Genomic DNA, 22,253 nt, shown 5'->3' with positions numbered 1-22,253 from the left:
CTACAGGAACATCCTATGTTAATACTGTTGCCATTTTTCTTTTCAGCATATCAGTACATAAATGTAACAAAGCGATATCATTGATCTTCATGCTAATCCATGCTGCTGTGATTCCTGCTCGATATAAATACATGGAACCAGCTATCATGTTCCTGTAATCTGTTAATATGGCATTAATATGTCACCACTCACACAATTCAACATGAGTGTGCAAGTGAAAAAACCACAGCATGTCCGCTGTATAGCAATGGAGGAGAGAGAGAGCATTGAGCGAGCACAGACGGGGGGATGGGCCACTGCTAATTCAAGGGAGGGGGGATGCACAAACAGTTTAGTTCTGCTCTGGTTGGCAGCACATAAGCCCGTATGATCCAAGCTCCAGCTTGTCCAGAGCCAGGAATAGCAGCAGTGTGCTAATGGCACTTGAATAAAGGCAAAAGAAAGTGCTGAAGTAGGTGTAGGAGAAAAAGTAGGCGGGGCTTAACTCTGGCCACATGGGCAGAGGAACTGGATTATAATATATTTGCATATACACTGCGTTTTAGTAGTGTGTGAGTTTATATGCGAACGTGAATCAGAGAGAAAGACATCAGGAGAAAGTTTTCACTTGGCAGCGATAACAAGACTTCTGAACAAAGATTAATGTTGCTTTGGAATGTGAAAATGTTGTTTAGCAAAACCTAGAAACAATGTAGAATTGGTTTGTATTCATGCTTCATGCAAATGTCAGTTTTACTGAAGGTAATAATTACTTGTTTCTGAAACCACTTATTTTTTTGAGAGAGAGAGAAATTACTTTGTGTGTGTATGGAACACTCTCTAAACTGAGATGACTGACACCATTGTAACAATTGCTACGTTTTACATTGCGTGCTTGGTATATGTTATTTTTGACAAAAGTAATAATATAGCGACCATAGATTCGTCATGTTCAGCAATTTTAACTAAACCACCGTATTTTATGTTTGTATGTTTGTACAGAGTTGCCAGGTCTGTGTAATGAAACCAGCCCAACTGACCCTTTGCAGGGAGTTTGATTGACAGACGATCTGACCAGTCATAAAACAGAATCTGGCATTTTGGTCCGAAAACAAACCAGACAGTAGAGTAGATTAACATTGGTGGAAAAATTGTGTGTATTAACCAAGCAGCAACCTTCCGGTCTCTCTCATGTAACCAACACAGAAGTGACTAAAACTGTAATTCATCAACTGACTGCTAGAGGCTGGCTCCAAAAGGGAGTCAGTCCCATAGACTCCCCGTGTTAAAATGGCCAAATTTACTAATTTATATAGCTAATTTTGCCCTTCATGACAACTGTGAGGGGGTAATTTTTTTTATAACTCATCCATTTAAATTATATTAAGCCTTAAAGTTCTGCATAATTAAGGGCGTGGCCACTTAAGTGACAGGTGGATCGCTGCTGCTGACACTGCCGTCGAGTTAGGTGGGTGCAGTTTCAGCAACCTGCTCCTGCCTTCCAGTAAAGAGGAAGATATGATCGGTTCACGTGCCTCTTGAACTGAGGTGCTGCAGCGATTGGTCTTGACACATTAAAGAGCCACAAAACGGTATTTATTGTTTGAATTTCTTAAAAATTACCTTTTCAAAGCTTAGACTTTGTTTTATACCAAAAGTAACCTGCTCTGTTTGTCGGCGTGTTGTCAGTGTCATATAGCTATATTTGCTCCACAATGTATTTTTCACTGTGTGAGAACATGATGTGTGGTGTGAGAGCAGCATGGCTTGTCTGTTGCAGCATAGCAACAGTAATGAATAGGGACGGGTCTTTGCAAAGGGTCAATTGGTACTCAAAACTAGCCCAATCGCTTTCTGGCAGAAAATAGGTATCAGGATCTCTCCAAAGCATGTTCTGGGGCCCAAAACCTTCTTCCAGTGGTTCCACCTCAGGTAAAGAGGGTTTCGTTTTAACCCACAGACTAAAAACACAGCTTGCAGCAGCAGTATAAAAGTAGCCCAATTATGCGGGTAAACGGAGGACTTGGCAACACTGTTTGCAGAATGCACTCCCGAAGGCCATGTTCACTTATTATAAGTGATGCTTATTAAACGTATGTCTTTGGGCTTGTTTTTTGAGCTCGTCTCATATAGTGATCCAATTTATAGGGTTAATAATGTGTGGACAGGTGCAGGACACAGTATTTTGGTATGTGCCTTATTTTTTTTTGTTTTATTTTGTGTGGTTAGTTGTGTGTGGAAGTGTTTTGGTATGTGTATTTTGGTATGTGCCTTCTCATGTCTGCACCACAACTCATGATACACATTTAAATGTCATTAACAACTAGCTGTCCAGTTCTGTCCCGTACACACTGCATAGAACTTCTGTACACACCACGTGACTGAAATTTCCCCCTTCACTATGTAATTAAACCTGTATTAGTCATGTCTCAAATGTCCAACATTCCACACTTAATTTTTTTTGTTAAAAGTCATTTTGTATCCCTCAGTACTTGGGGAAATGGTTTGTTATTTTTTTATGATTGAATATGTCCCATGCCTTGTTCCTTTGGGATTAAACCAATTGGAGCTACGTCTATCAAAACAACACTCTCATGCGAAAGAGATGAGAGGATTATGATAGATCTTTAACCTAAATATTTTTCTGTTGTCTGCCCATATTGTTATTGTGTTATTTTTGTAGGTTTATACACATAGCACCACATTATTTCAAAGTATAGCTTTGGAACCACAATAACAGAGCAGGGCTTCATAACTCAGGGTTAAATTAATAATCAGCCTTAATCTGAGGTTAAAAATGCATTGTGGGTTAAGCATGGTGTAAAAAATAAAAACTTAGTTACAATTTTTTTTTTTTTTTTTTTTTTGAGGACATCTGTTTGTTTGTGTAGTGGTTAGAGCTTTCAACAAGTCCAAGGACAAAGTGAACCACTTGATATATTTGTGTCTTGTTGTGTGTTTTCCCAGTGGGGTGTTTTAGCTTTGAAAGAAGAAAAGGAATTGAAGGCGTAGTGCCAGCGGTGCTCATCAAGGGGCCTTGTTCTTTACTGCTTTTACACCAATCAATAATGGATCATTGATTACAAATAGGCTGTTTGCAGCATTCAGGATGTAATCATAAATTAAACATTTAGACCTATACATTAAAATTGAATACAGTACAGGTTTTTAACAGAAACATCTCACACGTGTTTAGCTTCATCAGTGCACTGCCCTTAACCTTTTACACAGATGTATAATCTCTATTATTCATTTGTAATAGGCAGTCCCACTGTGACTCTCTATTTTTAAACCTAACGTTATTAATAATAGTAATTTCTCAGGAGTCCAGCAAAAGAAACCTCTTCATCATTCATTTTTGAATGGTCTTGGTTTGCCACCACATTTTAACAGTTTTTTTATATATATATATATTTATATATATTTTGTCATGAATATAAAATGTATTATATTTAAAATCTGAACATGCTATTATCATATCTCTGTGTGTGTATGTATGTCTTTATATAATCTAAAATGTTTTTATATATTTTACTTCAGAAATGAAGTGCTATTTACAAATAAAAAAGTACTCATATAGTTTATTAAAGCTTTAAAGTGATATATCTATCAATATATCAATATCTACTATTTCTCTTTTTTTGTTCCACAGAAGAAAGCCATATGGGTCTGAAACGACATGAGAGTAGTTAAGTGATTGATTGAATGATAAAGTTTTTTTTTTTTTAGTCTGTTGTTTTTTTAATAATAATTTTTTTTGATAAGGATTTTTTTATGTTATAAATAATTTATTTAGTGTGGTTCATAAAATTCTACTGGTGCTGTCACACTGTTTCTCTCCCAGCACCTATAAGTATATGCTTGTATATTTGTTGTATTGTACGAGCATTGGTTGGAGGCCACAGTAGACCAGCTCTTCGCTTCCACAGTCCCTTTGAAGCTGAGCCTGTTGGCTCTAAACCCAAATCTTGCACACAGAGAGCAGTGTGGGAACCGGTAGGGGGGGAGAAGGAGGCGTAAGGACAAGGGTTAATGAGTCTGTGGTGGAAAAATATCAAATCTTTGAGACTTTTAATTGACTTATCAGTTAAGATTGTTAAGAATAATTTATTATGTAATGAACAGTGGTTTGTATATTTGCTTTTATTTATTATATATATTTGTAATGTATTTTGTTGCAGTTTATATATTACTATTGCAGAAACTCACTACAATAGTGCCGTATATACGTTTTTGTACAGTAACTAAAGGAGAATCATATATCCTGTTTTAAATATTTTTTGCAGTGATACAGTATATGACAGTATATGACATTTCTTTCATGAACATGTTAAAGCACATTTTCAGTGCAATGGCAAGAAACATACAGAAGAATTTTTTTTCATGCACAAGTTGTATCTTTAGTTTGAGGTGTTTGTTTGTTTGTTTGTTTGTTTGTTTGTTTTTTGCAGATTTTACTTTTTACCTCAGCTTCATCAAACTTGTGATAGCTGAATAGGTTTGGATGAAACTTTCAGTGTAAAGTGATAATATTATGGGTTATTTCAGACAGTCAGGCGATTTATCACTTCTTTGTGATACAATGAATTTTGTGTTCCTCTTTTTTGCACTATTAACACACACAGACCTTAAAACCAAGGCAGTGGTGAACTGCCTGTTGCTGGTCTCTTGTCTTTCTCAATGGTGCTGTGTGGAAGAATGCTGCCGACCCCCATGACACCTCCAGCCCTCATGCATTCATCACCACAGCCGGAGGAGTGTATCTCATGCCTCCCGCCCCTCCTCTGCTTTATTGTCCCATTCTCCTCGCCTTAAACCATCAACCCGTAAACAATCTGGACCATATCACAGCCCTGCATAACACATGCATCTCATCTGGCCTTTTATCTCCTTTTAATTGATTTAAATTCATTATTCAAATCTGCATGTTCTCGTGACTATCTATCTATCTATCTATCTATCTATCTGTGGTGGCTTAGTCTTTCATATCCAAACATTTGTATAAAACAAAGAATACTACTACTACTATTATTGTTATTATTATAATGTGACATTACAATATATTGCAAAATGTATATAATTTTATTTTCTTCTTTCATATTCAACATATGCTAATACACAAGCAGCAAAATCCACAATTTGTAAAAAAGTATACAAATATATAGTAGCTACATATTTTTATAAACCTTTTATATTTTCATAAAAAATATATATTATCTACTATTGTATATTTTGTATATTAATGTGCATTTTATTGTTGTACATTTACTAAATAAATAATAATTACTAGTATTATGTAAATTACAAAATCGTCCAAAATATACCATCAAATATGTATTTTTTACAACCTATATGCTAATATTTGAATATAAAAGACTTAGTTTTGAATAAGCCTTGAATATGAAAGACAAGCAGCATAATCCACATCGGTTCCAACTATCCAAGATAAAACCCGTCGGATAAGCAAAGCAATGGCGCTTGTACAATGGAGGGCTGTTTTTGTGTCTGTCAGTAGTTGAACAATATTGAAAGGAGTAAGAACTTGGGGAGGGGTTGGGGAGCAGAGGGGGTGGGGAGACAGTGGGAGCCGAAATCATTTTCCCTCTCATACTGTGAGAACGCGTAGAATCGCATCTCTCCAAGTGGACGCGCGTCGGTTTGGTTTCACAACCCGATTGATTCGGTCCTGTCCGCGCAGCGCCGTCAGTCCGTCCTTCCTCCCGCTTCTCAGCAAGATCACCGGCTTGCATTTTGTCTGTGGCTATGGGACCATAAAGGAACAAATTCCATCGCATTGAAAAAAAAATAGAAGTAAACAAATACGACCAGTAAAGACAGCTCACAAAAGAAGTGGACATGGAGACTCGCAGAGGAGATACGCTATAACAGATTGAACAAACCACATCCAGGATTTACTTCTCGACTTGAACACTTTTTGTTTTCAAAGGTTTATAGAAATTTTCTTCTGCTAGATTTCTTAGTTACACGCAAGCATGAACCGAAAGGAGATGAGGTCGTGTTTGAGATGCTGGAGCGTGCCGATGCTCTCTGTCCTTCTGCTTGTCTTCTTGACACCGCTGTTTGCACATGGTAAGATGTTTTTTACACATGCATATTAAATCAGCTGATAGTTAAGACTCAGTAGCCTTCAAACACGAGGTGGCATGACAGAACAGCATCACAAAATGAGAATGTCGGTCAGTAGTGCAGCCGCTGCTGGGTTTTGCTGTGCGTAAGTCATGACTGCGCGCCGGCGGCTGCTGCTGCTGCTGCTGCTGATGTGCCTGGACCAGCGCCGTGGAAATGTAGGTTAAATGTCGAACTGGGAAATTTGGGGCTTCGTCCAAAATGCACATAATTAATTAACCCACATTAAAAGGAAGGGACGCCACAGAAAACATCTGCAAGCAATTCGCAACCATTTTTTATATTCATGACCTTAAATAAAGCGCAAATGGCTGTTTGATAAATAATTTATGCTTGGACAGTCTCACGCAGCAAATCGCACTGTTAGTTTGATTTTACGCACGGAACAAAAATGTCTTTATTCTTGTAACGGCCAGCCACTTGGGTTATTCGAACGATTTTGTCGTTCTCCTCCTCCTGAGATTGCCAGAGAAGGATGGAGGACCAACCCAATGGGAGCAACGGTTTCCTTGACTAGTGGTCAGTTTAAAATTCCGATAGATCACTGAGTGTTAGAGATAATCTCATTGACGCGCGCTGTTTTTATGTAAAAAAGCATGAAATCATATAAATCTGTTGTATAATTCTTCACTGGTGATTAGAAGGTCCATTGTCCATCTGGCTGGACGCTCAGTTTTGCCCAGCAACAGGACAGGGAAAATATGGTGTCTTGGAATCTGCTTATAGGAATATGAAAATTGGTGACAATTTGAGTTTGTTATTACACATTATACTTCATGATTCCCAAAGCTGCACTACATCAGCTGGACACCTTTGTTAAAGCCGCTGTGATGGCGGCCAGTGTGGTCTTGGTCTCAGTCAGGTAAAAATGATGTCACCGGTGGCCATGCTCTTTGTTGGCTTCATGCATGTACCTGCTTTTGATTTTAGGTTGGTTCACTTCCCCCTCCAATGTAAACGATAAGGGATTTTCAAAATTTATAAAGCAATTTTTGTAAAATGGTAATTTGAGTAGATGAAGTGTGCCACTGGCTGCCATAGACAGCCTTTTCCAATCCATTAGGTCATTACTGGCACGGTGTAACCTGCAGGAAAATTTGATTTGTCCCAGTAACTGATTTGATAATGTATTTGCTTTCAATGCTCTGATCCATATTTGCTGAATTGCCTTTTTATTGCCACACACTTGCCATTTGCTGTGCAGAAAGATTCAGCTGCTGGTAGAGAAAAAAAAAAGGTGTTGCCCACCACATCTTGCCGATCAAACCATACACTTGGGCTTTCAGTATATATTATATTCTTTTATTATGCATAATGACTGCTCTAATGTCAGCAAATGGAAAGCTGTTTTGATTTTAATCAAATTTTGTGATTTTTTTGATACATTAACCCATAATTAATGTCAATATATGTGGCACCTGTTACTGTGCATCAATCTGTTTATTGAACACTGGATTCTGATCTCAAATCCCTTGAGATTTACAGGAGGACATCAGCGTGCTTCATCCTCTAACACTGAAACCCTCGCTTGATTGATGTAATGATGTTTGCATCAATCCTTACAAATGGAATCCACCATTCTGTATCTAGGCTATTATTCCCAAATCAGCAATATGTGCAGTTTAAGTTAAAATTTCAATGCAATCCTGAGTACCAGCAATTAAACCTCGCTGCTCTTTGTTCCAGGGATATGATGTCATTTACACAGCTGCTTAAATTGCAGGTTGCAGTTTAGTATAAAGTCTTGTTGTGACATTTTTGTCATGAAATATGGATGTTGTGTGGATGCATTTGTGCATTATGAATTGAATGGATTTGTAGGCAAAGGGCTGTGTATTTTCAGCTGGATCTGTTGCAATGTAGTCGAAAACAACAGCTTGCAGGTTTTAGATGGTTTTAGGTGAGCTTAATCAGATTTGCATTCATTCACAATCATTCGCTGCCAAAGAAAGTCACTGCAGTGTGTTTTCAGAGTAAGAACAAGGGGAGGAAAAATGGCTTTATTGGTGCTCAGATTCATTTGTTTTTTAAATATTTTGAATGCAGGAGTTTACTGGGTCTTCATCGGCTTGTCTTAATTAATGGATTTAAAGCAACCAGAAGAAAGGGAGTGAATTATAAAGCTGTGTTGTGTTAATGTGGGCTGCTGCCATTTTGTGTTTCATCAGAAACTGATCACCCCACCCCTGATGTATCTGTCATGTGAATTCATACATGTAATGGAAAGACATCATTAGCTTATTTGATTAGCCTATCAAAGTAGAAAAATGAAAGCGAGGATATAAAATAAAAACCAGTGGTTGTGTGGATGCTAAACTACTAAACAGCTGCCTCTTATTTTTATTTATTTATTTATTTTTTGTCGAAGGCTTAGCACAAGTTACAATTTTCTAGGTGTTTTTTCTTAAATGCATGATGTGGACATATGAATTTGATGAAGGTTTTTTGCACAGCTTATTCGAGCTCCATCGTTGCATTCGCTCTGCACAGTGAGGGCAAGCTGGTTCCCATGGCAACACATCCCTCCTCCATCCAACCACCTGTTGAGTACAAAAATGAAAAGATTTATGCAACGGGAGGTGGAGAGACGTCCAGTGGCAGCTGTCTGATTATGGCTCAAGGTCAAAAGATCTGACTGTTAATACCTGCATAATTAGTCAAGGTAAAATATTCCATGGAGGGATGGAATCCTGTGTTTTTGCACAGAAAAACTAAGGTGTTTTATAAAAGCTTATTGAATAGATGGGTTTTTGTTTTGACCACACTGATGAGTTGGATTTTTTTTCTCTCTCTACGTTTACCACTCCTTTGCATCAATTTATTCCCTATCAGTCTTTATTTATATTTTGCACATTCTTTTTTTTTTTTTTTTTTTTGTATCGCAAAGTTCTGCAGCAATGCGGTCATTAAGGCTCTTCATTTGGTGATTAATCTTTGTATTGTATTGTATTGTATTGTATTAAAAGTTTAGGGTGAGTAACATATTTTTTTAAAAAGAAATTAATACTTTTATTCAACAAGGATGCATTAAATTACTCAAAAATTACAGTAATAACATTTATAATGTTACAAAAGAATTCTACTTAAATGCTGTTCATTTGAACCTTCTGATCATCAAAGAATTCTGAAAAATGTATATTTTCATTTTCACAGAAATATTAAATAACACAACTGTTTTCAAAATTGATAATAATAAGAAATGTTTCTTCAGCGCAATGTCAGAATATTATAAGGATTTCTGATGGATCATGTGACAGGGAAGACTGAAGTAATTTGCCACAAGAATAAATTACATTTTAGATTCTAAAATTATTTCACAATATTACTATTCTGACTGTATTCTTGATCAAAGCTTCTTTCAAGAACATTAAAGAAATCCTACCCAAACTTTTGCACAGTAGTGTATATTTATGCCATTATAAACTTTACAAATTTTATTAACTTTTCATTTTATTACAAAAAAGTTAATTTGTAGGTAAATTATTTAAGAAAAATTGGATGTGAATTGGAAATAAGTTGACTTTACCTAATCACAATGTTATACTTCACCTATTGTAAGATATGATTATGACAGAAGATGACGTAATGTTAAATGCAGCTGTTGGGTCCATGGTTTTTCTGAGTTGTACCTCGCACAGTTTTTGCTTGGGCAGCCTGCCATCAGAAAACCATCAGACGTACAGAAGAGCTGTCAGTGCTATTGTGGTGCTTTTCCACTCCGTGGTAAGACTCGGCTCGGCTCGGTTTGTGTTTCCACTGCAGTTTAGTACCGCTTTGGGGTGAGAATATTCACATGTCATTAGAGTTATAGCGCCGACTCCTGAAATTTTTTTTTATTCCGAGTCACCCCATCAAGCTCTCACCGGATCCGCTCCTCGGCTATCAACGAGAGGAATGTTTGTACTTCCTCAACAGACAACGAAACAGCCATTTTTTGGTTGTTAAAAAAAAACGTTCAAAACAGCTGCATTCATTCCTTCACTGGCTGTGCTGATTTAAATCTAGCAGTTCTGTTGTGTCTCTGTCGCAAGTTCAGTGACGATTCTCTCCGGCCAATCATTGATCAGCAGAGTTTATATGTCACGTTTTGCTAATGGTATGGTTCACTTGGAACCTCCGCCAAGGTGGTACTGAAAAAAAGTACCAGGTACTGTACCCAGTGGAAAACCCCCCAAAAGTGAACCATACTGAACCATACAGTGCAGAGCCATTGCTGTCCTCCCTTCACTGTTTGCAGAGCCACACAAACAAAGAGCCTGGCATGTCCCCAAAGTCATGCAACTAAGATCCCGTAGCCATCATTCCTCCCAGCCTGGCCACCAAACAACAAGCGGCAAAACCCAAATTACCTCCTCCCCTCTTAGCTGCATTGGGGTGCCTGAGAGAAAAGGGGAAACACAAGGACCTTTTTGTGTCCACTTTGCCTGGGGCCCCTGGTTCCTTGCTTCTGTACTGCGTCCCGTCTGGGAGGCGCATTAAAGACTATGGCTGGAGATCTTTGATAATGCCTTGGCTGTAAAGATCTGACCCAGATCTAGCAATTTCACCCCAAAAAACTGAAAAACCAGTATTCCAGCTGGTGTCAAATGTTCTTATTCTTACAAAACAAATAGTCTTGGCTGTTTGACCGGCTCTGCGTATTCTGTTAGAGGAAAACAGCGCATGTGAAAACCCTGCTCCTAATTAGGTTACCGTCACGTATCCATGACATATGTTTGCAAATGATTGAACTGTTCTCACTTATCAAATTCATACCTTCCACACCACAGTTTGGTTTTTATCCCGAATTTAATCACTGGCTGCTCTATACATGAGTCACACTAAAACACCATTATACAATTTAGCAGATACACTTGAAATATGATTATGCTACTCAAATAAGAGCTTTATTACTTAGCATTGGCTGTGTTAATGGGGCAACGTACAGTAGAGATGGTGAATTTTAATAAAACATCTGGTTTCTATTTAGTCAGACTGATCATATCTTCCTGTATTAGTCATCATAGTTTGTGTTAAAATAAACATAGGATTCATTTTTACTCTAAGCAGTGAATCTTTGATTTTTGTACCTTTAGTTTTTCTAATTCATTTCCCAAATCAAATTTCTGAAGGACCATGTGACACCGAAGACTGGAGTAATTGCCGCTAAAAATTCAGCTTTGCCATCACAGGAATAAATGATGTTTTGAAATATAATAGAGTAGAAAAGAATTACAACCTGCAGTTTCTAAATATCCAATTTCACGTGCTTTCTTGTCTGTTCCAAGAAAAAAAAAAAAAACGAATCGTACAAAGCTCAAATGTTTCCCCTTATTTGTTGTATTGTGTTTGGTGTTTATGCCTCAATATCAGTTTGACATCTGTGTTTGAAAGGCATGTTAATCTTGCATGAATGCAGTGACTATAATGTTACCACAAAGGAGCTGTATCAGATTCATCTCCGTCAGATTTGTCACATAAATACTACATTAGTGATTCACGCTCACTAATAAAATCCAGACCAAGCACATCTGGCCATTTTTGGGAACCTTTTTTTTCTGGGAAGCATCTCTTAGTCTCCACTGTCACATGTTATGTCTCCGACAATACTCAGTTTATTTCTTTATTAGACACTGGTTTTAAAGTTAAAAAAATAAATAAAATGTTTTTAGAAAAAAATGTTCTGGCAATACAGAAGTAAATAAACTTTTCATCACCAGAGCAGTCAGGTAATGGCACAGGAGAATCAATGCAAATTAGCCATCTTTGGAAACAGAAAGGTCTTCAAGAAAGAGAGGCTGTCATGTAAGTTTGCTTAGAATTTTACTGCAGGATCACAGATCCAATGTGTTTTAAAACACACTTTTAGCTGAGCCTATGTACTTAAAGGGGGAAAAAAGTGCTATCGCCATTCCAGAAATTCACACCGTTTCCTGTGTAGTGGAAGCTGCAACACATTTTTGAGCTTTTAGTCAACAACTATGAAATCTTTGAATCTTTGTTCTTTGAATTATTTCCCAGTGGCTAAATGTCAATTTCTGAATTCATGAAAAAGAACACAATAATAATGAATTGTACTTGAAGCTGTATTGATGTCTGAGGGACTGTTAGACACTGAGGAAGAGACCTGCTTCCTAACTGTATTAGTTTGGCCAGAGATGAACTTTTTAGCTGTCCATTACTTCATTGGGAGTATCTGTGTTTTTAGTCATATTCTTGGACCTACTGTGAATGATTCATTTGTTTATATTATTCCAAAGGGGAAAAAATGTCTTTGCAATCTATCGCTACCTCAAAAATGACTTCTTAAGTTTTTAGTGAAGTGTTTTTTATTTGTTTCCAGTAAAAATATATACAAATCTATAAAATATGATACATTTGCTTTATAAGCATATTTAGACTTGTTTTCATAGGTTGTATTTTGAGCACAAAGTTTCAATATATTGCATAGTGATCAAAATGTCATTTATTCATGTCTCTGAAAAGGCATTTATTTCATAGTCACCAAGCAAGCCCTGTTATTTTTCAACCACCTGTCAGATAGTAGCATTTTTCACAGTCAATTTGATGGATAAAATCAAGTAACTCCTTATTTTTTCCCCTTATTGAATTGATAATTTACACTGTGTTTACTTTAATTAAATTACAACATTGTTTGATTAGACCTGATGAGATGGCAAAAGAATCTATGTGCATTTCTGGTGGTCAAAGATGGTTTGTGTCTTTTAAGGGTAATTGTTGCTCCGCCAGGAGCCGTTATGAATCTATTCATGACCTCTAATCCCTAATCCTGTCTTTGACAACCATGTGCATTAGTTAAATAATTGTGCCTAATCTCAAGGCTTGCTAAAGAAGTTTTTAAAGATATTGGGAAACCTACCACTGAGAAGGAAATAAGCAAAGAGTGAATACCAGCAGCTTTTTGAATGAATGCAAAGGTTTTCATTGAGTTCTCCTAACTGTGATCTGCTCCTTTCAACAGGTAACTCTGTGGTGGGAAATGAAACTGAGGTTGATAGTGCTGTGAACGTGACCTCCTTGTCTACCGGGGATGGGGAGGAGAAGATAGAGGAGGTGTCACAGTTCACCAGCTTGTCCAGCTCCTCAGACCCGGCTCGCAACGGACGAAAGTTTCGAGATGAAGAAGTGGGCAGTGGCATGCTGGAAGAGGTCTTCCAGCCAACTCCTGGAACTCCAACTTCCAGTCAAGGTTCCACAACCATTTTGGCAAGCCCAGAGATCAGCTCCGAGTCTGCTGAGACCGAAAATTTGCTTCTCCGTGAGCCTGTCAATACCTCCTTCATGAAGGAGCATGTCACCCCCTTCATGGAGGAAGAGGAACAGAAAACAGAAGAGGAAGTGACGCAGCAAGTGTCTACACTACCACCCTGGCAGGATGCTAAAGAAGACATGGAGACCACTGTGTTTGATCTGGACCATGAGACGTCTCCCACAACCCCATCCGCAACTAATCCCCCTTCCCCGTCTGACGTCACCGTAGCTTTCTTTGACCCCGGCTCCCACCGTGAGAACCTTGGCCCACCATCTCATTCCCCGCACGAGCTTCAGGGCCGTGACCCCACCTCCTGGTCCATGCCCGACAACTATGACTACATGACGCCCTACGACGAAAGTGTGTCTCCCACCACTGAAGATTACCCCTACAGCAGCACTACTGACTCTTACGATGATGACATCTCCATTACTCCTCCTTCCAAACGCTTCCCTCCTCGATTGCCCTCCAACCCTGTTTTCATGCTCCCCAAAGGATCCACTGAGGGTGCAAGCCCCCGTGCTCCCCCGGGTGTGATTGACTCTGTTAATGGCTCAGAATGTCGACAAGGTTTTGTCCGCACCAATGGCTCCTGCAAGTCTCCATGTGACCTGCAGCCCAACTACTGCTTCAACGGGGGCCAGTGCTACGTTATGGAAGGAGCTCAAATGTTCTGCAGGTAAGCGTTCAGCAGAACCAGGTTATGCACTATGGCAAGAATTACTATTAAAGGTTCTGTATTACATTTTTGGACTGTACTAAAGCACAAAAATATCATAATACATTTGCAGATATTTAGGAAACAAGCTAAGTTCACATACATGTTTCTCTGAAAAACAATGCTACAGCCAGTTATTCTACTTTGAAATGTACGTTGTGTGTCAGAATGTCTGTTTTTGTTTTGGTCTGTGTGATTCCGCCCACTGCCAGTTTACCCAATAGTATTTCGACCTCTCGGGTTGGCAGGAAAACACAGCATATTGCAGCCATGGAAGCCATCTGGGTCAGAGATCACAGATCTACCCAAAATAAAAAAGCTTCGGCATCCACCTTAAAAGCTCTATGACCAGAGGCATATTAAAACAATTCATCAACGTAAAGTCTAAGGCTTGTCACCTTTAATAGTCAATTGCGCTCTTGCGTGTCCTCAATCTGGCAACCCATGAGAGCATCGAGTCTGAGGAAACGGGGGCGGGAGAAACAACTCTCTCCAATAGTTCGAATTTTTACTGACCCATTTCAACCAGCTGTCAATATTACATACGACACCTTTAATATTGCTCATACTTATCGTTTGGTTTGGGTGAAAAAATCCTATAGACTTACTTTGAAGGTCTCAACCCATATCTAGTGACCAGATTACTTGAGGGTGGACCCTTCTGACTTGGGCCAGAAAGTGACCAATTAGCAATCATCCAAAACACCCTAGCAACTGCATAGCAAACATTCAGAGCGCCTTAGAAACAGGGATATGTGCCGTTCCAAGTTGAATTGAAAATGCCATTCCAATTCAACATCCTGTGGGATGGGGCCAGTTCCATTCAAATTCACACACATGAATTAAAGGGGAGCCAATCTGAATTCTGACACCCTAGCATGATGATGGCAGCTTTTGCATAAGCAAACACCACTGTTATTTTATAGTTATGAATTGGAATGAAACAGAGGGAACCTCTCGAGAAGATCAGCCCTCCCTCATGGCACATCTGGTCACGAGGGGAACTAAGGACTCGTACAAGGACAGGCCGAGTGCTGTGGAGCAGAAAGTACCACATGTTTTCCCAGATTCTTTATGAGGAAAGTTTATTAGGAAACTTCCCTCTTGTTGCCAGATTATTTTGAGCACAACTGTTTTTGCCCAAACATGTGACTCACATACACACTAGTCTAGTCACACAAGTGTATGTTATGAAACCTGGTTTGTTTTCATGTGTCTTGCATTATGCATACAATCCTCTCTTTTATTAGAAAAATATTATTAAGAAGTCTAATTTAGAAAAATGACAATAACATCAGGTCTATTAACTTCGCTGTCTCTGCAAATGCATTTACCATGAAAGCAAATTAGGGGCCCTGTGACTACCACTATAAAGAGGTCACCATGAGGATTATGTTTAAACTGAAAATAAGTATGAAGAGATATGAAATTCAGCTTTTTTAAGAGTAGTTTAGGTCAAAACGGGGAGGATGCTTGAGAGCTATGCTCACTGCTTCCTGAAAAGCAGCTACCAGATTTTCTCATAAGAGTCACATACTGATGATATTTTTGGGGGGTTTTGATGGGGTATTCCTAGGGTAAATTAAAATCTCATTTAAAGGGTTGCATTCGCACCGAGAGTGTGTACTAGGTTGTGACGTAAGCCGGTCAACAGGGATGTCATTTGTCCGAGGTTTCAACAACATTAACAAAGAAGAACAACGTTAACAACAGGAGGATGGAGGACACCGTGATCAGAGCTGTGTTTTTGTTGTGTCTTGCGGGTTTCACAGTAATGGACATGGAATGTCAACGTAAAATGATTGAATGAACCGAAAGGAGGACTAAGAATGTCCACCGACAACTGGCAGTGCTACATTTGCTACAAGTGCCTGCACTTCAGCGTCCGTATATTTATCGCTGTTCGTCATACTTGCGAAATAAGTTGACACAATGTTAACAAGATGTTACACGGTGTTTTAAAGCATGGCGGGTGAGGGCGTTTTCAAACACATCTGGTCAATCAATGTGTACTTATGTCACAGGTAGTACCAGTTGTGTTGGTTAGACCCTGCTCCGGAGTAGGAGCTAATTTGGTTCTTGAAAAAGGCAGTCCAGTACTAAAATCGCACCCAGTTCCTGCGGTGCGAAAACGCCCAAAAGTGGGTAATTCCACAGTTAGTTCTGGTACTATGAAAAGGTTCCTGCAGTGTGAAAGGCCCTAATGTCCTCCTGACATCCAGAGGTTGTAATTCAGGCCATGATTAAGATCTGAGACCATCCTTTTAACAACTTATTTATGGTGCTAAATCTCTCGCCCCTCCTTTTTGGATTTGTGCAGTGACCCTGACTGCAACCCCAGCCTGTACGTCAGCTCAGAGGTCATGGTTAGCAGTTAGAGTAAATCCTAGAGGAACATTTTATTGCTCAAAGGTTGCTTATGAGAGTTATGCTTCATATACGGATTTTGTCTTGGATGTTTCTCCTTTTAAATTTAAGATGGTTACATGCAGTATACAATAAGTATAGGGCTATATGTATGAGTAAATATTTATCAAATTAATCTGGATAAACAGATTGGTGGATTTTTGGAAGAATGATAAATGTTTAAGTACACTCTTCAAAATAAAGGTTTCAAAAGTTTTTTTGTTTTTTTTTCTCAGTGAAGTCAAAGAATAACCATTTTTGGTTTCCCAAAGAACCTTTCAGTGAGCAGAACCATTTTTTTTTTTAGAGTGAAAAACATTTTAATAATCTACAGAACATTTTTCCACTTTAAAGAACCTTTTGTTTAATGGAAAGGTTCTATGAAAGAGAGGTCCCTCATGGAATCATCAATGCCAATAAAGAACCTTTATTTTTAAGAGTGTACAAATTGAAATCTCTGATCTTTGTCTGATGATTGAGCACTGTTTGAGCCTTTAAGATATATTTCTAAAGATAAGGAAACATAGATCTCCATTTGCCCTCCGTTAAATCTAATTTCTGTATAGGGGAAACAATTTTCTTTCTTTTTTTCTTTCCCTTTTCCCACCTAAAATCATACCATTGTAACATAATATGAGCAGTCCATGCTAAAAGTAAATGATCATGCTGAAAACGTACTCCCAGATACTCCTCTCACATAATTACCAGTGTAATTTATTATCTCTATTCGTTCTAAATAAGAGCATCTGCTAAATGCCATCAAATGTGATTTTTCTGAGACCCATGCTCATGTACTTGCATAGTAAGCAGACACTTGCCCTACCAGTAACCCCGCCCCCCTCCCCTTTGGGACCGGTTACCCTTACTGGCTCCCCAAAACAGGCCTAGCCAAAGTGGGTCAGTGGAGCTCTGGGCAGCTGTGTCCCATGTTGGCTTTGTTTACATGAGGCTCGTCTGAACACACTGATTTATTCACCACTGCAATCTTATTAGAGGATGAATGTTAATGGCTCAGACATCTTTTCAGCGCTCCGTCATTCCCCCTCCACTGCGCACGCACCCCTCTTTTAGTGATCTGTCGAGAGCTTTCTGTAAGTATGTGCAGACTTATGACAGCTGGGCTTTCATTTCAGTTACAAAACATGATTAGAGTCAGTTAAACTTTCTGTTAAAATCCCAGAGGACTTTTTTATGCCTGGAGGTTGCTCTTTTTAGCTCAGTACAGCAAATAGAGCCCTCAGTTATATTAGCGTTCAAAAGTTTGGGGCCAGTAAGATTTTTATTAAAGAAATTAATCTTTTTGTTTGGCAAGAATGCATTAAATTGATGAAAAGTGAGAGTACAGCCTTTCTGTTCAAATAAATGCTGTTCTTTTAAATGTTCTATTCAAAGAATTGTGGATAAAAAAGGATCACAGTTTCCACAAAATTATTAAGTAGCATAACCATTTGATAATAAGAATAAATATTTCCACCATATTAGCATATAAGAATGATTTCTGAAATATCATGACTGAAGACTGGTGTAATGATGCTGAAAATTCACCTTTGATATCATATATATACATAATTATATATAGCTAACTAGAAAGTTCTTTTAAATATTTCAGAATATTTCTGTTTTTACTGTATTTTTATCAAATTAATGCAGCCTTGGTGAATAGAAGAGACTTAAAAAAAAAAAAAACTTTAGAACAGTTGTATATATATTATGTATAGCTCTCAGATTATTATTATTATTATTATTTATTTATTTATTTTTTTTAATAAAAATTAATTTCAAGATTGTTCAAATACATTAAATTTCTGGTTTGAAATCCAGCTGTCCAGTCTTTGGGAAAGTGCACAGACAAGCTACAATGAGTTAATAAAGTTTCGAAAGACGAAGGTTTTGTAAGAAAGACGAAGGTGAGGCAGTAGGAAGCAGGAGTCAAAAACTGCCACCTGCGTCTCTTCAACTGTCTCATTCATATTTTCAGCTTTTGCTTATTTTTGCCATCTAGAAGAAACAACTGAGATGTTAAAGATATTTCATATGTGATTTTCCTTCCTGTGGGGTGTTAGTCATCCACAGGAGGACATGGAAAACAAATTCAGAGAGTTCAGAGAGATATGTGGAGTTTAGAGAGAGAGAGAAAAAACAAGTGTGAGTCAGACTTCTGCTCTGTGTGCCAGCACGGAAACAGATTAAGGCAAGTCAGGCTACACAAAAAGTCTTTATATTTGAGATAATGTAATAATATTCAAGCAAAATCTGTTTACTGTTTGCATCAGTTTTTGTCATGACTGTTTGTGTCTCAAAAGTCTGTCGCAGTCTCATTCAAACCTCCCATGCTGTGGCACAGAGGACATGTGGACTTGAATCTTTTTAGAAAACATAAATTTACTTTGAAAATTCTTGCTAGTCAAGCTACAATCTACTCAAACTTTAATGTTAAGCTACAGTTCAGCTACCTTTTTGAAGTGTTGTTATCTACACTATGTCAGAAACTATTACTTAAGCTAACAATTTACTTTATTATTACTGTAAGTACCTAGCTGTCAAGTAGCATTGGGTTTGATTCGTTTTCTTTTCTATAGTCAGTTTGATCAATTCAGACAGTTTGGCAATAGAGTACTAGTATACACTTACTATTTCTCGCTTTGAAAAATACGGCAAAAATAGTAAGATTAGTACGGTAGCATGTTATTTTGAATTCAGCCCCTTTTTTAGTGATTTGGTTTGTTCAGATGACTCATTTCTATTAAATGGTTCAAAAAAGATTTTCTGTTTGCATATGAGTAAACAGTTATTTTTATATTCTCTATGTTTTTGTCTATTTACTTTTTAAAATTTTATTTTGTATTAAAAGACAAATATAGATAAATGCAGCTGTGTGTGTGTGTGTGTGTATATATATATTATTCATTTATTTATTTTTGAATAATTTAGAAAAATACTGCTGTTTTAATCCATCGGTCATTAATTTAATTAGCTGAATTTTGTGTATTTTTCATCAGGTTTGATTGTGTGAAGTTTGTCATCATAATTAGAATCCTGGTTGTTTTGTTGCCAGAAAAGTACTCCAGATTTTTTTTTAATTGTGTAATTTGCTAATTTAGATTTTGAAGATCAGCAAACGCTTTGTTTTCTAGATAGACAGCATGATGTTGTGACAGACACAGCGGGACCTGATTAATGATTGGTCCTAATCCAGTCCTGATCCTTCTCAGTCACTGGGTTATTACCATCGGTGGTCTCTGAGTAAGAGAATTCTCCATCTGGGAATCCCCCTTACACCACGCCAGGGATCCAGGGATCAACTGGGCTGCAGCCTCTCTAAGCCTAGTCAACTGAATATCACAAAACATTTGGCAGTACGAAATAATGTGCCATAACTATAGTAATTTATTTATTTATTTTTTCAGGAATTGAGGAGTGATGACTGTGGCAGCGCTGGTAAACCACATGATTAGAGTTAATGAAGGGGTGCTGCTCTTGGTGTGGCTGTGTTTAGGACGAAAAGCTACACTGACACTTAATTAAGAGGCTGTGCAGTGCCAAGCTTTACAAAATCTCTCTAAAAGCCATTTTACATGGTCATTGTGAGTTCCCAGTTCATTTTATATACAAAATATTGTACCACTATCATTGTACCATGTAAAATAGCCTGCACGTACTGTTGGTCACTTTAGAAAGAATCCATCTGCTAAACATGACAGTGTAGCACTCTCAGTGATATTGCTGAATCCTCACCACTGCATATTTAAAGTGGCGATACAATCATGCCTAGCTCAAATGGAATATTTTGATGAATATGAATATTTAAGATGCATTTTGAGGCTGTCAAGTCGAATGTATTAATACAGCGCTTATAACAATATACATAGTTATAAAGCAGCTTTACAGAAAACCATTATGTTATTGTTGAAAATATCTTCATGCCTTATAGTCGCATTTAACATATTGAGATGGGCAACAATATAGTTTATATTTTGCGACAAATCAAGCAGTTGAGATATGCTATGTATTATACAGTACAGTATATCACCCATGTGAATATACTGTATGTATGCAGATAAAGTACATATGTTTACAACTTTATATAAAGAGCTGGGTGATAATATTGTTAAATTCTGCAACAAAATAAAAAAATCAGGCAATTGAGTTTATATCTAACTTTTAATATATGCTGAGCGATTTAATATAGTTTAAATTTGATTATACAACACTCAAGCAGTTGAGCTTTGCTGTATAATACATACATACAGGTGATTTGGAATCAAGAGTGAATTGGATTTTCCAACCCAATTTCACAGGAAAACATAACTATTTTACGAAGCGATTTTGTGTGGTTTTCTACGATGTGAATAGCATGAAAACTGAATTTTGTTTTTGAAAAAAGTAAGCATGAAGCACACACCTAAACATTAACATCACTCAGGCAAAAGCAGACTGTATCAAACATACAATTGAGATTGTACAAATTCATTTGAATTAGCCACCAATTCGACAAAATGTAAAATAGTTAAGAATGGCCATGATATTGGGTACAAATAGATCTCTGTTTTATTGTCATACATCATACAATTTTTTTTTGCATCATGTTGGTTTTGCAGCATTTTATAACATGTAAAATATGTGCAGTCCCCCTTATGCATACAGTATTTTTGCTAACAGAAGGTGTCCTGACATTTTTTATTGCAACATACAGGCAAAAGTAAAACTATCTGTATTTATGTTGTTCTTGAAAGAGGAGGAGATGGCAGAGTGGAGAAGGAGAGAGAAGTGGTGAAATGGAGGGGAACAGAGGGGAGGTTTGGTCTTAAGAGAGATATTAGTGATGGAATGACATGTCAACACTACATCTGTTTCAACTACTGCTTGCTACTGCTCAGCTGGGGCTGTTTGGCATCCATCCATCTCAGCACTGCATGCAACACACACATGTACACACAAACACGGTCTTAGCCGGACCATCTGTCCACACGGCAGCTTCATAAAATGCCCGTATTTATACACAGAGATTAACGGCACAAATTCAACCCTCATTTAGCTTAGACCAACATTTCCAGCCTAGTCATGCTGCTAAACAATGCTTTTTCAGAGTGAAACCAAATTTTTAATTTTATAACAATTTTTCATTATTTACCTTGTAATTTTTTTTTTTCTCTAAACTGTACCTTAAGATAAAGAGAATACAGATAATATAGTTCCTTTTTAAGCATAATTCGAGTATGTTCCACTTTATGTTTGAGTACTTTATGTATTCAGGTAAATAGGATGTCCTATATCCAGCTTTTAATATATCCCTGAGCAATAATGTAGTTTTGATAGTACGACGATAGTACAACAATCTGCTATATAATACATTCTGCTTAACATTAATGCACTGTATGCAACCGGTTAAGGTTGCATGTAGCTGTGCAATTCGTTATTGATAGTTACTAATTTGATATACTGTATATGGAAGCCCATTTCCACCACTGAATAAAAAATAAAAGACGGCAATTGTGACTTTATATCTCACAATTCTGACATTTTTCCTCACAATTGTGAGTTTACATCTTACAATTTTGACGTTTTTCTCAGAATTGTGAGATATAAACTTGCAATTGCAAGAAATAAAGACTTCTTTCTTGCAATTATCAGTCTATATCTTGCAATTCTGAATTTTTTTTCGCAATTGTAACTTTTCTCACAATTGCAAGTCTACATCGCGCAATTCTGACTTTTTTCCTCACAATTTTAGCTTCTTTTTTTAAAACTGTG

At 37.5% G+C, this 22,253-nt stretch overlaps 1 protein-coding gene across 9 annotated transcripts in view; it reads left to right on the top strand.

Moving 5' to 3' along the window:
* LOC109060542 (chondroitin sulfate proteoglycan 5-like) overlaps positions 1-22,253 on the top strand; it is a 40,772-nt gene that overhangs the window by 4,468 nt on the left and 14,051 nt on the right. For 3 of the 9 annotated variants that reach the window (XM_042741540.1, XM_042741539.1, XM_042741535.1), the window contains exons 1-2: positions 5,554-6,069; positions 13,088-14,057. In XM_042741540.1, the coding sequence (XP_042597474.1) occupies positions 5,973-6,069; positions 13,088-14,057 (1,067 nt within the window). In that variant the 5' untranslated portion in view covers positions 5,554-5,972. Of the gene's footprint in view, positions 1-3,631; positions 3,665-5,551; positions 6,070-13,087; positions 14,058-22,253 lie in introns of those variants that run through there. The other 6 variants (XM_042741534.1, XM_042741533.1, XM_042741538.1 and 3 more) reach the window with 4 other exon arrangements.

The sequence above is a fragment of the Cyprinus carpio genome, chromosome B16 (genome assembly GCF_018340385.1).
Source record: "Cyprinus carpio isolate SPL01 chromosome B16, ASM1834038v1, whole genome shotgun sequence".
In the NCBI taxonomy this organism is placed as follows: Eukaryota; Metazoa; Chordata; class Actinopteri; order Cypriniformes; family Cyprinidae; genus Cyprinus; species Cyprinus carpio.
This window is presented reverse-complemented; position numbering and strand designations above follow the sequence as displayed.